General features: G+C 54.4%; 4 protein-coding genes across 4 annotated transcripts; 2 read left to right on the top strand and 2 right to left on the bottom strand.

The window, feature by feature from the left end:
- Positions 1-30: 30 nt before the first annotated feature.
- On the bottom strand, positions 31-2,557 carry PUNSTDRAFT_51826 (RCC1/BLIP-II). Its single transcript, XM_007382799.1, has 10 exons — positions 2,300-2,557; positions 2,132-2,245; positions 1,928-2,083; positions 1,653-1,879; positions 1,430-1,598; positions 1,203-1,376; positions 1,097-1,148; positions 935-1,042; positions 416-877; positions 31-361 (listed from the first exon to the last, which is right to left on the bottom strand). The coding sequence occupies exons 1-10, from the start codon at positions 2,542-2,544 to the stop codon at positions 239-241; spliced, it is 1,830 nt and encodes a 609-aa protein (XP_007382861.1). The 5' UTR covers positions 2,545-2,557; the 3' UTR covers positions 31-238.
- Positions 2,558-3,084: 527 nt separating this feature from the next.
- PUNSTDRAFT_143106 (40S ribosomal protein S4) lies at positions 3,085-4,463 on the top strand. Its single transcript, XM_007382800.1, has 5 exons — positions 3,085-3,114; positions 3,306-3,383; positions 3,436-3,616; positions 3,669-4,068; positions 4,119-4,463. Exons 1-5 carry the CDS (start codon positions 3,112-3,114, stop codon positions 4,246-4,248), a joined length of 792 nt encoding a protein of 263 aa, XP_007382862.1. The 5' UTR covers positions 3,085-3,111; the 3' UTR covers positions 4,249-4,463.
- A 31-nt stretch (positions 4,464-4,494) lies between these two features.
- On the bottom strand, positions 4,495-11,231 carry PUNSTDRAFT_120033 (uncharacterized protein). The gene is made up of 14 exons (XM_007382801.1): positions 10,823-11,231; positions 10,518-10,763; positions 8,981-10,464; positions 8,470-8,927; positions 7,818-8,421; positions 6,914-7,756; positions 6,554-6,856; positions 6,259-6,502; positions 5,723-6,208; positions 5,526-5,670; positions 5,403-5,474; positions 5,260-5,349; positions 4,842-5,205; positions 4,495-4,788 (listed from the first exon to the last, which is right to left on the bottom strand). Exons 1-14 carry the CDS (start codon positions 11,173-11,175, stop codon positions 4,592-4,594), a joined length of 5,889 nt encoding a protein of 1,962 aa, XP_007382863.1. The 5' UTR covers positions 11,176-11,231; the 3' UTR covers positions 4,495-4,591.
- A 1,187-nt stretch (positions 11,232-12,418) lies between these two features.
- On the top strand, positions 12,419-14,126 carry PUNSTDRAFT_113037 (DRMBL-domain-containing protein; the record flags this gene model as incomplete). Its single annotated transcript, XM_007382802.1, has 5 exons — positions 12,419-12,612; positions 12,677-12,876; positions 12,935-13,173; positions 13,243-13,451; positions 13,508-14,126. The coding sequence occupies 5 exons, from the start codon at positions 12,419-12,421 to the stop codon at positions 14,124-14,126; spliced, it is 1,461 nt and encodes a 486-aa protein (XP_007382864.1).
- Between the last annotated feature and the right edge of the window lie 196 nt (positions 14,127-14,322).

The following is a 14,322-nucleotide window of genomic DNA, read 5'->3' on the forward strand; positions in this document are numbered from 1 at the left end:
TCTATACAATGAAATACAAGTAGATTATTTGTTTTCACGACGGGTTGCCTCGGTTAGGAGCGTTCCCATTCCCGCCGGGATGGATGTTCCTGCCCCTACCGGCGAATCCAATCCTAAATGGACCGCCCCTATGATGACCGCGGATAACGTGTCCAGACTGCCCAGGAGGAACGATGCCCCCTGGAATAATTGGCATCAAAGGGCCACCTGGTAGCCGTCAGACAACAACACCCGGGAATTATGGAGACGAACCTGGAGTCTGGGATGGCAAAGGGAAGCAGCTGCCTCCAGGCAAGTTTTCAGGGTCAAGCTCCTGATCTTCTATGAGTTGTGGTGTTTCGGAGACCGCTTCGTCATCGGGCTGCAATCGAATGATTAAGCACCAATGCAAACCAAAGAGAACATGAGTTCGTACGTCGAGATCAATGACCAGTGCTCCAAAGTGCCATCCAGCGGCTGCAGCATGGAAGCAAAACCGTTCACGAGCGCGACCCTGCTTCCTCGCGGCGTGATCGAAGCGAACTTCGGACGGCACATTGACGTTCGCAGGGGTTGGGCGCCGCCCATCAATGGCGGCGAGGCGCTGCCTTTCCTCGGCATATCCTCCCGGAGCACCGGCTGGGATTTCTCTCGGGTCGCCGAGTCCAAGAGCCCCTCGAGAATATGAGCCCCAGGTCACGAGCTTACCAGTGGACGTGAGAGCTCCGTAGTGATAGTCTCCGATGCATACCGCGATGACGTCCCGGTTCTGGAGAGCGGGAGGTATGTCCGGCATCGCGTCCGGGCTGGAGTCAACTTTGCCAATCAGTACAACGGACGTGCTCGATGGACCCGTAGCAGGCGAATATGCAATGAACGTGTTGAAATGTCCGGATATCTGCGAATATTGTCTTTAGTCAAAGACCACTTGACCTGTGAAAGCCCATCTGTTTACGTGTGATATGTGCATCTGCTTGGGTGGTTCTACGTGTTCGGCAGGGTCTTTGGGGTCGGAGTAGGTGGGGTGCCTTTTTATCTTCTTCAGTTCACTGAAATAAGGCATCTGAGAAGGCACATCAGAACATGGAACGAGGCCAGGCCGTGAAAGAGGGTTCACATATTCCCAACGCCCTTGCTGCGCATTTTCGGCGTTGCTCAAACCGCGATAACTGTTGGCACGGGGGTGAGATAAATGTTGAGTCAAGAAATCAAAGTGTATTCACCGCAGTACGTGACCTTTGTCCGTCAAGGCCATCAACACGTTGTCCAAGGCAGCAATCTTGACAATGTTGGTGTTCTTCACGGTGTCAATGGAGGGCCTAGTCCATTTGTCCTCCCATTCTTTCGAAACAGGAGGATCGAAGTCAGGCAGGTCCGCCGCGGGCGGGGGCCGGATTCTAAGGATATATCATGTCAAGCGTGGCTCATGAACGAAAACATTGATGCTGACATCAAGGGATCGAACCGCAGATCCCATAGTATGCACGGGATCGAGTCCACGCCGGACGAGTTCTTTTTGGATTTCACCTTGAATCGATCATCGCCCTCACGAGCCTTCTTGTCGAATTCCTCCATCTTCAGGTCATGAGCAATCCCGATGTGACTTCCTTCGGGCTGACCTGCGTTTCAAGATTGTCAGCAAAGATAGGGAGGCGAAGTCATTTTCATCAGACCTTCCGCGGGCTCGTCATCCGGAGGCAGGAATGGCCACCAAACTAGAACGTTGCCCGATTCGGTCAACACGGCGGAGTAAGCCCAGCCACTCTCGACTTGACGAGGAGTAGAGTCCGGGTCCGACAAGTCGAGGAGATGACTGTTCACTTTGAAGGGCAGCCCCCATGACAGGAAAGAGTATACGGAGAGATCTGCTGCAAGAGCCGTAGCATGCAGGCGACCGCAGCTGTACTCACGTTAGAGACATGGGCACGTAAGAGCAACAACGACCTACTTGATCGAGCGGATTGGTTGAGGGAGTTCGAGTTTCATCGGTTTCGGAGCTTCCTTACTTGGGTTGGCATAGCCGTCATTCTGGAGAGAATACGACGATCCGTCCAGAGTGCCCCAGACATAGACCTGTCCCTCAGAGTCAATCGCGTGGAATGACCTATCGAAACGTCAGGTATGCACATAGATGATCGTCGCGACGCCTTACATTCCACCCGCTGCCAGAGCGACTATGCGAGCACCTGGGATTTTCAATTCTACGGGTGCGGGAACGTCCCGGTCATGTAGCCCTGGCAAGCCCAGTCTGCCGTTGTCGTTCTGCCTGGTACGAAGTCAAACCCGATCTGGGAAACAGGAAACGAAGCGGCTCACTGACCCCCATACGAAGACCTTTGGCTTGCGGAGTCCTCTGTAGATGAACTTCCATCCGCTTGTTCGTGCGGTCCCTTGACCGGTGAAGTTGAAATCTTGCGCGAGCTTCCGTTTCCAAAGGGTGTCATCGTCGCCCAATGACGCAAAGAACCTGCTTGTCTGCGACAGGCTGAGCAAATCAGGAATGGTGAGAGCGGGTAGCAGGTTATCGAGCAACAGTTCCACGGGTAAGTCTGCGAGTCCTGGCATCGTTACTGTAACGCTGATCTGGCACAGATGAAAGGAAGGAAGTGCAACAAGGCACAGTCGAGATTCAGAGGCCACCCAGATAACCTGACTGCGTATGCTGTGCGCCATGCTGCGCCATATGCATGTGCGTCATACCACGAGCGTCGCTGGCTGCAGTGAACTGAACGTGCGTTTGATCATATGTATTACTAGTTCACGGCTCCCGTGATATTGATGCAATGCATCCAGAAGGGTAGTCTCCAGCAGGGTGTCGGTGATAATCCAGTATTACATAGCGAGCTTGCGCAAAGAGGTTGAACCGTATCGCACGGCGAACAAGCCGGATATCAGTTCACCTCATGCAATGAAGTTGCTATTCGTTCACAAAAAAATCCCATGATGGCCTCAATGGCATGATTTCATGGAGTGAGAGAACGACAAGTATGTTGTAGTAGCGAAGGAGGAGCAAGGAGAGGAGAGGAGAGGCTACGAGGATGGGACAAGATTGGTCAGCTTTCCCACTGCATCCCCTGCCCTCGTCGCCTTCCCAAGCAAGCCGCCGACACCCCCACCCGCAAGACAGTCAAGATGGTTAGTGAATCGCTGCTACACTGCTCCGGGATGCATCTACGAAGTTCTGGTCGACCGTACATGGCGCGGATGGCTGGATGTTATGGTTCAGCGCGATGGATGGAGGACTAGCTGTTCGGATGTCGCTCGGCCTGATGCTCACTTTCTGTGCACCACCCTTTGCAACCACGCGCTAATCTCTCATATACCAGGGACGAGGACCGAAAAAGCACTTGAAGCGCCTCAATGCGCCCTCCTCGTGGATGCTTGACAAGCTCAGTGGAACCTACGTACGTCCCTAACATTTCCTCCGGAAAATGGTGTATTGACGGACCGGAATAGGCTCCCCGTCCCTCTCCCGGTCCTCACAAGCTCCGCGAGTCGCTCCCTCTCATGATCTTCCTTCGCAACCGCCTGAAATACGCGTTGAACGGCCGTGAGGTGACTGCTATCGTCATGCAACGCTTGATCAAGGTCGACGGCAAGGTCCGCACCGATGCTACTTACCCCACTGGCTTCATGGGTGCGCTATTTTCCGAAAGAAGGGAAATCCGAGGTTCTCATACATGGTCCAGACGTTGTTACCATTGAGAAGTCGGGCGAGCACTTCCGTCTCCTGTATGATGTCAAGGGCCGCTTCACCATCCACCGCATCACCCCTGAGGAGGCCTCCTACAAGCTCCTCAAGGTGCGCAAGGTTGCTGTTGGAAGCAAGGGTGTTCCCTACATCATCACCCACGATGGCCGCACCATTCGTTACCCCGACCCTGCCATCAAGGCTAACGACACTGTCAAGTTCGACTTCGAGCAGAACAAGATCGTTGACTTCGTCCACTTCGAGACCGGCAACATCGTCATGGTCACCGGTGGTCGTAACATGGGCCGTGCTGGTGTCATCGTCCACCGCGAGAAGCACGTCGGAGGTTTCGATATTGTCCACGTCAAGGACACTCTTGACCGAACTTTCGCCACCCGGTGAGTTGTGATTTGCGTAGTGTCAACAGTGTCACTAATCGTCGAACCAGGATATCCAACATCTTCGTCATCGGTGAGGGTATCAAACCTTGGGTGTCTCTGCCTCGCGGCAAGGGTACCAAGCTTTCCATCGCTGAGGAGCGTGATGTCCGCAGGCGGCAGCGGGCAGCTGAGGCATAGGTTTTCGGCTCTGTTGTTTCACATATCCACCATTTCATGCCATGCTTTGTATGCCTCCACCCAAAATGACATAGCATGCACATCACCACAGCAGAGGATGTGGAGTAATTTTGAAGCTGGTTGTACTGGACTCAAAGGGATTGATATACCGAGGCCCGCTGTATTCCTCGCACATAGAACCCGCCTCATACCGCCTTGTCGAATTCAACATCGTGTACGAGTCTAGGAAAGGAGCATTCCATGGGAGTTATTACATTGAGGCTTGGTCTTCTACGTATATACATAACATGGACGGAGACACCTGAGACATTAAGCAAAGCGACGTACACAGAGAAAGCGATGATTACGACAAGTGGAAGCTTCCTACACCCTCTTTCATAGCTGTATGCAGTTTCTCTCGCATAACCTCTTTCGAGCTGTAGTCCGGTAACTTGAGATAATTGACGCAGGTCATCACGCTGGGCAGGTAGTCGTCCGCAGTAAGCGGGGGTTCGTGCGGTTTGCGGACGACAGTCAGCGGGGGGTTCAGTCCACGGAAACCTGTTAGGGATCGTCAGCAACAAATCGCCCGCAATGAGCTAGCCAAAGCTCACCGCCAATAGGCAGCTTCGGACTTCCGGTGATGAACTGGAGGTAGCCACGACGAGTCGGCGCATCATAAGCAGCCATAATTTCGACCAGATTGCGGATGGCACGACTCTCCACGTTGAAGCCGTGATCCGCCTTCAACGCTTCGCTGAGTGTCTCGACGCTCCAGTCTTCGTCCGTGTTGCCGAAGAGCATGGCCAGCTCATCGGCAGAGAAGGCTTGCAAGTCGGTAATGGGGAACACCTTGGAGAATCCTTCTCGGAACGCCTGTACCTGGGGTTGGGCGCCGGAGCCTATGATGGCGTCAATTACGGATTCAATATACTCCTCGACATTGTCCGCGGTAACTGCGATGTCGCGGCCGCCAGGCTATCGAGTATACGTCAGGAAAGAGTGATGGACGAGATAATCTAATGCACATGCCTTGAGTTCAATGTCATAGCCAGGAATCGTGAAGTCAAGGGCGAGATCCTCAACGTTAACGGACTCCGCCTTGTCGACATTCTCTGCGGGCTGCGTATGGTGGCGTGAGTGGCGGGAATAGTGACAAGTTGCAGATGAATCACCTCCTGCTCCTCCTTCGCTTTCGCCATCCTCCTAAGCTTGCTCAGGGAGCTCGCGAGATCCGCGTCGACGAGCTGAATCTGGTTCAGGGATGCATTTACGAAGGTAAATGTTCTCAAACATACCTTGAGGGTCTCTAGGGTCAATGGGACTTGTTCCCCAAGCACAAGCTTCAGGAAGATCTTGTTGTACGACATATCGATGATACGAGAGTCAAGCATGGCCTTGGCGACGAATTGCCCAATGACCCGAAAGATGTGCGTCCGCTTTCTGCGGGCAAGTTGCATGAGAAGCCGCATATACATACGAGATATCGACTTACTGCGTGCCATCGTTGCCCGCGTCATCTGGGCTTATGGGGGCTGGGAACAAGCCAGTAGGATGTTGCACGTAGAGACCGGGCGAATTGACATCAGCGTCTCTCCAGAGCTTCAACGTGCGTCGCGCGAACTCCCGAGAAACCAGGGAATAGAATTCCAGTGTTGGTCCGAGGCCTGTTCCAACCTCCTCAAAGTACTCCACCTCCAATACCGAAGAAGACGAGCCGTAAAGCTCAAAGACCTTCATGGCCGACTCAAGAATGTGCTTCCGAGATATCCTGACTTTCTGCCGTTGGAGTCGTCCAAGATACGCGATGCTGTCATCCCGGCGAGATGAGTCCTGGCCTCGAGTCTGCTGGCTTTGCCACTTGAGGATGAGGCGCGCATAGCCAAAGGACGTGGACTGCAAGAAGTTGTAACGTGTTGCGAAGGGGAACAAGAAGGGGAAGTGCTGGGGCAGATCGAGGGCCCAATCCGGCAAGCAAGAGCTAGTACATGCCTCAGCGTAAGTTCCGAGATTGTGTTGTCCTCGACTGACCTTGCTACAATCATCGGCTCCTCTAATTGTCGGCTGAGCTTCGCCGTTAATTTGTTGTTCACAAAGGCCGACTCGGCGAGGACGCCATCATCGATCTGCATGACTACTTTCTCGCCCGCAGTTTGGTTGAGCTTGTGAATCACGCGAAGTAGGCGCAGGATCTTTGTGTGCGAAGCATCTTCCGGTAATGACGATAGTACTAAATTCGGTGATCGGCTTCTTGCCAAGCCATCGTCGTTGCGATCTACCGACGCATCATCAAAAATCAGTCAACGAGACAAAGAGCACAACTCACCCTCGAGGTTCGGAGCAGGGCCTGGCACCTTCTTGAACTTGACAGTATAGATGCCCTGCCAAATCATATTCGGTGGAATGGAAGGTCCCGTCTTTTTGCGCAACTCGTGTTGGTGAATGGCACCATAGATAGTAAGATCTAAAGGTAACGTCGTATCATCCATGGAGAACTCGAGATGCCAGTCCGTCGGCTTCGCCTTCAATGCTGCGGCGTATGAGGCTTTGCGAGGCTGTGGCGTAACTGTCTCCCTGGGTGTCGCTACCCTAGTGCCGTCAGGCGTCTTTGCTTCCACCCTCGAGCCATCTTCAACGAAATGAGCGACGTGAGTAAAAGGGACTCGTACGGAGAGGAGAAACCTACCGTCCACCAAGGAAAGTGTAATCGTCTTCTCGTTCATGGAGGTATCCGGGTCCATATCGTCGTCTATGATTTCGTCATCCACGTCCTCGTCGGGGAATACGTCGTGGTCCTCTTCTCCACCGACCAGGGTTTCACTCGGTGCTGCTTCCGATGCTCCGACAGCGGATACAGTAGTAGATCCCGCAGGATCTGAAGCGGTAGGCGGCGGTGATGGCCCTGAAATACTGGACACGCTCTCAGCGGATCTGCTTGAAGACGCCTCTGCAATCTTTGGTGTAGAAGCCGAGGAGCCGCTATCAGGTTCCGCGTTGGCGCTAATTCTCTTCGCGCTCAGCCGCTGACTGCGCCTGCGCGCAATAGTCGGCGCGGGCGCCGAAGCAGAGCTGCCTTGTTCATCTGCAGGTCGAGCGCTCAACGAAGGCAGCGATTCCGAGAGAGACGGTCGGGATGATGATGGTCCCGCGCCAAAGCCGCTAGCCAAAGCCGCTGCCAGCAAACGGGAGTTGCCGGAGAAAAGTCCCGACACACGTGGACGAAGGTAATCGTGCAGAGCCTGGAATGTGGCGATGGCGTGGATAGACACGACCATATTGTTCAGGTTGCGCGGAATGTCTGAATCATCCGCGGCAACCAGACGAAGGCGGAGTTGCCGCGCCAACAGGGAGGGGGAGCTCCGCTTGTTGTCATCGGAACCTTGGCTAACGGTGATGACCTCGTATGATTCCATCCTCGTTAAGCTCTCCTGTAACTTCTTCACCAGAACAGCAAGCGGAGTGACATCCTCTTCGGCGTTTCTCACGGTGAACGTCGCGAAGAGCAACTCCTGTCGTCGGGATACACTCACTAATAGATGATAGATGATAAGTAGGGCTTGCGGCTTGCGGAGGAATCATCTATTACATACCTTGGCGGGTCTCATCAGTTGCAAGATTCAGAAGGCAATCGACCACACCACTCTGCAGCAGCTCGAAGCTAGAGACTGATGACGATGCGAAGAGACTAGCCAGAGCCTGTAATGCTTCTGCAATCTGCTCCTCCGAGGCATCCACTGGTGATAGGCTCTCCGCGAGACGCTGAAGTGCCTTCATGGTGCCATCCGCAGCCTTGGTCATATCGTCCGTGAGGAACTTGAAACGGGTCACCCTCGCTCTTAGTGTCACAGCATCCTCGGGGTCGAGAGTGTTGGACGACGATTTCTTGGAGGATGGCACAACTGGAATGGGAGGAGGCATGGATGCATTGGATGCAAGATCCGAAGGCGGGAGTACCGAAGAAGGAGCGTCCTTAGCTTCTTTGTCCTTGTCCTTGTCCTTTGATCTGGAAACAAGGAGGTTTCGAGAAGCCAACGCCTCAATCTCGTGGAAGACACCTTCCCGATGGAAGGCAGGCTTGTACTCTTCCGGCACCTTCGTCAACAACATCTCCACCAGTTGAAGGGCACCGATAACAAGCGATGGATGATCCTTAGAGGAAAGAATTGACGACGCGAAGCTCGCCACAGGAACACACTGATGCCAAATTCAGCATTCAGCCAACATGATAATGAACTTCCTCACCTCGAGAACGCGCCGAAGGCCGTCGTCATCCTGGAAACTTACAGCCTTGAGAAGCCCTGTTAAGGTTTTAACCCTCACAGGGGTGATCACGCTGGCGGCATAAACGTCCACTAGGATTGGCACCATTAGTCGCATAAAGTGGCCGACCAAGTTCGGCTTCGATTTCAGCAGTTCCGTCCTATCGAGCGGGGCAACGGGGCTTGCCACTGCAATCTCGTCGCTGTTGCTCTGAGAAGGCTCGGAGCTGGGGACGGGGACCACCTCGGTAGCAGGAGGTTCATCAGCGGAGGGTGTTACGGGAGCAGAGCCGCTGATAGGCGTGTCAATAGCGAGACCAGACACGCTCGCCGCCGCATTGGCAGCTGCTTGACGAGCAGCGGCGCGATCGGCTTTGGCTTTGGCCTTGACCATACGAGAGAGCGACTTCTCGGTATAGCTCTTGTGGTCGAACACGCCATCTTCGAAGCAAGTCAGTCATATGGCTTTAGCTAAGGACATCGCTTCAACGCACCTTTGGGCAAAGGCGGCATCAGCTCGGACACGAGACTGAGAGCCTCTTCGATTTGATCCTTTGGCCTATGCGCCAAGTTCTCCATGACGGTCATGTCTGCTAAACCACCTCCGAGGCCTTGGCCTCCGCTTGCTTCTCCCTGTTCCTCATGGCCCTCACTCGCAGGGGGAAGGACGCCGGTCAAGATCTGGTACAAGGTCGACACGATATCTGCCTCGAGCAGGGTGATGGTGATTTTCGGGCTCGCCTTTGCCGATATCGCCAGGGCACGCAACAACAATGTGAAAGTATTTGCGGCAATCAGGGGACTACCACCCGCTGGTAGCAGAAGTAAGTTGACCGCTTTGATTAATTCCAGATCGACGAGGTCTTCGAGAAGCTGAGGGTGACTGCGGTGATAGGAATCAATCACGCGTATAACGCACAGACACGCATACTCGACCAATCTCTGGTCAGAGTACGACAGGCAGTTGCGGATGATAGGCCACACGGGCCGGAGCATGGAGACGTGCTCGGACGAGATGTTGCGGCAACAGTTGGAGGCTGCCTGAAGCGCGGTCCGCTGCACTGCGATGGAGAAGAAATCGAGGTACGAGAGCAGCGCGGCCAATCCACCTTCACGCACGATTGCGCTGGGAAACTCCTCCGAAATTTTCTCCAGCGTGCTCAACGTTTGCTCGGCAAGATCGATGTAGGATATTTCGAGAAGTTTGCTGCAGAGGACGGGGAGCGCGCCGTGGTAGACGATCGTATGCGCTACGCCAGGAAGCGCCTCCATCAGATTCGCCAAGCATCTGCATGCCAGCACTTGCGCCTCCAAATTCTCGTCACCGCGGAAAGCGCCTCCCGAGCTCATCGCAATGGCAGCGGCTAATTGAGCGTCTTCGTCCTGTTCATCCCCTTCCCCTCCATCATCGCCGTCCTCGCCGTCCTCGCCTTCAGCATTCCCACTTCCGCCCAAGATCCTCACCAATTCTCTCACATAACCCTCGACCGGGAAGCTTCCGGCCAATGTGTCCTCCGTACTCATACTCAACAACTCGCTCAGCTCCTGGAGAGTAATCAGCCGCGTTGTTGGGTCGGCGCTCATCTTAATGTTCCCCAACATGGACTTGATCCGAGTTGACATGGAGAGCATGAACGAGCCAAGTCTCCCGTAGTCGCCCAGAATCGCCATTGCAGTGAGATCATCGAATGCAGGGCGTCCGTGGGCGTGGTCTTGAGGGGACTCTGGGTCGCCATGCTCTTCGCCATCACCTTCTCCATCATCGTCATGATCGTTCTCCTCGTCATCGTTCTCGTTCGGGCGGTCGTCGGGGTCACGATTGACTTCGGCTTGAGTGCCTTCGGCGTGTTCACCTTCGGCAGCCTCGGCTTTGCGGTCCACATCCATCATCGAGTATGTATCATCATCTTCGGTGCGCGAGGAGCTGGAACCAGATATCTTGCTCTTCAAGGCAGCTTTGCCCTTGGGGGGCGAGGTTCTGAAGGTGGCGTGAACGTGCGAACACATGGGTAAAAATACGATCTGCCATACCTGGTTTTGCGAGGCATGTCGGCGGACGGTACGGTGGCAGTGCTAGTATCGATTCTGGATCGGAGAGAGTAAGCGGCGGCGGTCTTTGTGCGTTTGACGGGTGCAGAGATGGAGGACGAGCCAGCTGGGTGGGCGTCTTCGTCTTCGGAGATGCTGTCAGGAGCAGCGCGCTTCTTCCCCTTGGTGTCTCGCGAGGGTTCCTGGATGGAGATTCCGGCGGTCACTGGGTAAGTGGCACGACGCGACCTATGGACATCACTCGGTTTAGTAGATGTAGCGGGAATGTATGCGCAGCCAACACGCACTTCTTGCTCGGTCTGGAGGCAATATCCTCGCCGGATCCCGTATCCTTCTCTTTGCCTTTTCCTTTAGCTGAGATTTGATCGCGGGGACGCTTGGCTTTGGATGCCTGGACTGTAGAACGGGTGATGCGTTGAGAGATGCTGCCGGTGCTATCGACGGCGGTGATGCTGGATAAGTCGGACGACTCGCGAGCGGTAGTAAGCCTCTCTTTCTCCTTGGCTGCTCGGACGCGGGCGCTGGATCGAGTGGCTCGGGATTCGGGCTGAGCGGTGGTGCTGGTGCTGTGGGCGTTGGTGCTGGAACTCGAGCTTGCTTGGGCGGTAGCTTCTTCTTGCTGTGCGATCCGTAAGTCCATTTAGTGGAGTCAAATGCCCTGCGCCATCTATCCGGCCTTCGCTGTGTGCAGAGAAAAGAAATGATCGCCGCAGTGGACGATGTAGTCAGAGGGCAGGGTGTTCGGACGGGTGGACGCACGCGATCCCGATACAGTAAGCGTGACCAACGGAGTGAAGCCCCTATCCAACGGGGCTTTCTCTTTCTTTCTGTTATCTTTCCACAAACTCATGGCAAAGAAACGAAAGGACTCGGCTCAGGCATCCACATTGCATGACTTCTTTGCTAAGCCAGGGCCGGCCAGACCGCACAAGAGAACAAAGGCAACACCGGCAAAGGAAGTTATCCAGGATGTGATCATACTTGACTCGGACGAGGAACAACCACTTGGGCGTGGCCCAGCCAACGTGAAGTCCGAGGACTCTGGCGTCGATTGTCTGGGGCTCTCTGAAGATCCTTCTAGAAACTATTTGGAGACCGCTCTACATCACCCACTCGCGAGCACTTCGTCGAGTTCATTAGACGCGACACCCCCAGGCCAAGTGGACTACGATTTTGGCAAGCCGTATTTGCTGCGATCTCCGAGTCCGTGTCCCAACGACGTGCCATCATCAATATCAATAGTGGCTTCGACGCCATGCCCCCCTGCTGTTGTTGAGCCGTGCATGCTAGAGGTAGACTGCACCCCCGCACCAGACGTGTCCGAGCCTCAACTGGTATCCGTCCATGGGCCGATATCAGACTTCATAGATCTAACAAGTCTAGAAGAAAACGAGTGGGGAATGGGTGACGACGAGATGGTGGACATCGACCTGAGTGGTGATCAGGACATGGAAGAGGACGATGACGAGCTCCCAGACGTTCTCCCCACGAATGATCCTGAAGAACCCGCTCAAGGACAGTCGCCAAGCTGTGCTCGAGATTGCCCTGATGAATGTCCCATTTGTTGCCTATCGTTCGTTGGTATGTCCTCGGAAGTGCGTCTCATCCACCCCGTATTTACCGAACATAAAATGCTGAGAGAGCTCCAGGATTCACGGACACATGTCAGCGCCTGTATAGACGATCTATCGACACCTACACCTACCCCTCCTCACACGACATCGTTACCGCCTACGCGCCGTTCCTCGTCGCCGAGACCTCTCCGGCCATTATCTGCTCTGCAGAAACCTTTGTTTCCGACCTTCTCTCCAAACAACAAAGGTGCCCCAGATCGAAAAGGGAAGGGAAGGGCGAAGAGCACACCAGACGATAACGTCTTTTCTATGCTTATGTCATCCCACAAGGAGAACGAAGCTTGGAAAGAGGCCACCATTGCCGAAGACCGCAATTTTAGGCCGACCAAGGCGAACGGTGGGCGGCGAAAAGCCCCGTTCTATAAGGTAATGCAGGGCATGCCGATTGCCGTGGACGCATTCCGGTATGGTTCTATACCGGGCGTCACCGCCTATTTCTTGACGTGAGTCGCCAACCTATTCAGGGTCTCATCATATTCCTGACATTATCTCCCTCTCTTCGCTCAGCCATGCGCATTCGGATCACTACACGAACTTATCCTCTTCATGGCGCTCTGGGCCAATCTACTGCTCGGAGTGTACCGGCAAACTGATCATCCATATGCTCGGTGTTGACCGCAAATGGGTACACTTCCTGCCTTTTGACCAAGAGACCACTATCCCCAACACAGGAGGGGTGAAGGTGACATTGCTCGATGCGAATCACTGTATGCTTGTTCCGTGGGGCCTCGGTACAAACGAGTGTCATTGACGAATGGCTTACAGGTCCTGGATCGTGCTTATTCCTCTTTGAAGGACCGCAGACCGTAAACGCTGGCGATAGTAACTACAATTCGCCCTTCGTACCCTCAAATTCGACATTCAAGGCCACCAAACAAGCGCGCATGTTCAGGTACCTTCACTGTGGTGATTTCCGTGCCTCACCTAGGCATGTGAACCATCCCGCCGTGAAGGGAAAGAAGATTGATGTCGTCTATCTGGATACAACCTACTTGGATCTCAAGGTGGGCTATATTTCCTGAGACGCGCCTTTACGAGTCATGTGTCGCACGTGTACTGACGGGGCTGTTCAGTATTGTTTCCCCCCGCAGAAGCTTGTGATCGACGCGTGTGCTGAGCTTGCAAGGCGGAAGGTCTTCGGAGAACCAGATCAGTCCACGTCCGAAAAGTTCAAAGCTGGGTTGGGGATGGTGACGAGCTGGGTCACCGTCCAACCTAAGAGGGAGAACGACGGCACACATGTTCCGAAGGCGGGGGAAAACCGCATCCTCGTCATCGTAGGGTTAGTCACATTTTGCTCCCGTTGGTAGATGCTTATCGTCTTGTACCTATCTCCAGGACATATTCGATAGGCAAGGAACGGGTGGTCAAAGCGATCGCGAAGGCCCTCTCATCAAAGGTATATTGCGACGCCCGGAAGGCCGCTATCCTGCGATGTCAGGCCGACTCGGAACTTGAATCGCTCCTGACCAAGGATCCGCTCGACGCCACGGTCCATCTCGTGCCCTTGGGCATGGTCAGCAGCGACAGACTGAAGGACTATGTCGCGCGCTGGAAGGGTGCGTTCTCCCGTGCGATCGCGTTCAGGCCAACGGGCTGGACGTTCACCGCACCCGCCGGCACGGACCTTGCACCGCCAATCCCTACCGTCATATCCCGCTCGCAGTCACGGACCTTCGACTACACGCACTTCCGGCCCATGCGTAATTCCACGCCCACCCTTCAGCTATACGGCGTGCCGTACTCGGAACACTCGTCGTTCTTTGAGCTCACCTGCTTCGCGCTGTCAGTGGACTGGGGAAGGATCATCGCGACCGTGAATGTGGGGAGCGAGTCCAGCCGGAAGAAGATGGGCGTGTGGTTCGAGCGGTGGGATGCGGAGAGGAAAAAGAGGGCGAAAGAGGTATCGGGAGCTAGGCTTGCTGGCGTGGAGCCGAGGGACGACGCCTACTGGTGATCGTTTCGCCCTGGTCGAACCTCGTGTAAGGCGCACAGCAGTGGCTATCTTTGCATATTTATGGCTCATATATAACTCGCATAAGCATCGCTCGTTTAAGTACGCAGACAAAGGTCCAGATATCGACGTACATAGCTTTGGTTCTTCTTTTACGATTTGTCATAAGTTACCTTTGCTACACATACTTGAAGGTAAC

The sequence above is a fragment of the Punctularia strigosozonata genome, assembly GCF_000264995.1.
Source record: "Punctularia strigosozonata HHB-11173 SS5 unplaced genomic scaffold PUNSTscaffold_5, whole genome shotgun sequence".
Lineage (NCBI taxonomy): Eukaryota > Fungi > Basidiomycota > Agaricomycetes > Corticiales > Punctulariaceae > Punctularia > Punctularia strigosozonata.

What these genes read in the sequence shown, in the direction of transcription:
- PUNSTDRAFT_51826 (XM_007382799.1), bottom strand. Translation starts at nt 2,544, where the DNA reads ATGCCAGGACTCGCAGACTTACCCGTGGAACTGTTGCTCGATAACCTG. An exon ending in AGCAGATGCACATATCACAC is followed by an intron (nt 878 to 934) that starts GTAAACAGATGG and finishes CAATATTCGCAG; the next exon opens with ATATCCGGACATTTCAACAC. An exon ending in CACTGGTCATTGATCTCGAC is followed by an intron (nt 362 to 415) that starts GTACGAACTCAT and finishes ATTCGATTGCAG; the next exon opens with CCCGATGACGAAGCGGTCTC.
- PUNSTDRAFT_143106 (XM_007382800.1), top strand. An exon ending in TTACCCCACTGGCTTCATGG is followed by an intron (nt 3,617 to 3,668) that starts GTGCGCTATTTT and finishes TACATGGTCCAG; the next exon opens with ACGTTGTTACCATTGAGAAG. An exon ending in GACCGAACTTTCGCCACCCG is followed by an intron (nt 4,069 to 4,118) that starts GTGAGTTGTGAT and finishes TCGTCGAACCAG; the next exon opens with GATATCCAACATCTTCGTCA.
- PUNSTDRAFT_120033 (XM_007382801.1), bottom strand. Translation starts at nt 11,175, where the DNA reads ATGGACTTACGGATCGCACAGCAAGAAGAAGCTACCGCCCAAGCAAGC. An exon ending in GCGGGCAACGATGGCACGCA is followed by an intron (nt 5,671 to 5,722) that starts GTAAGTCGATAT and finishes ACTTGCCCGCAG; the next exon opens with AAAGCGGACGCACATCTTTC. An exon ending in GCTATGACATTGAACTCAAG is followed by an intron (nt 5,206 to 5,259) that starts GCATGTGCATTA and finishes TATACTCGATAG; the next exon opens with CCTGGCGGCCGCGACATCGC.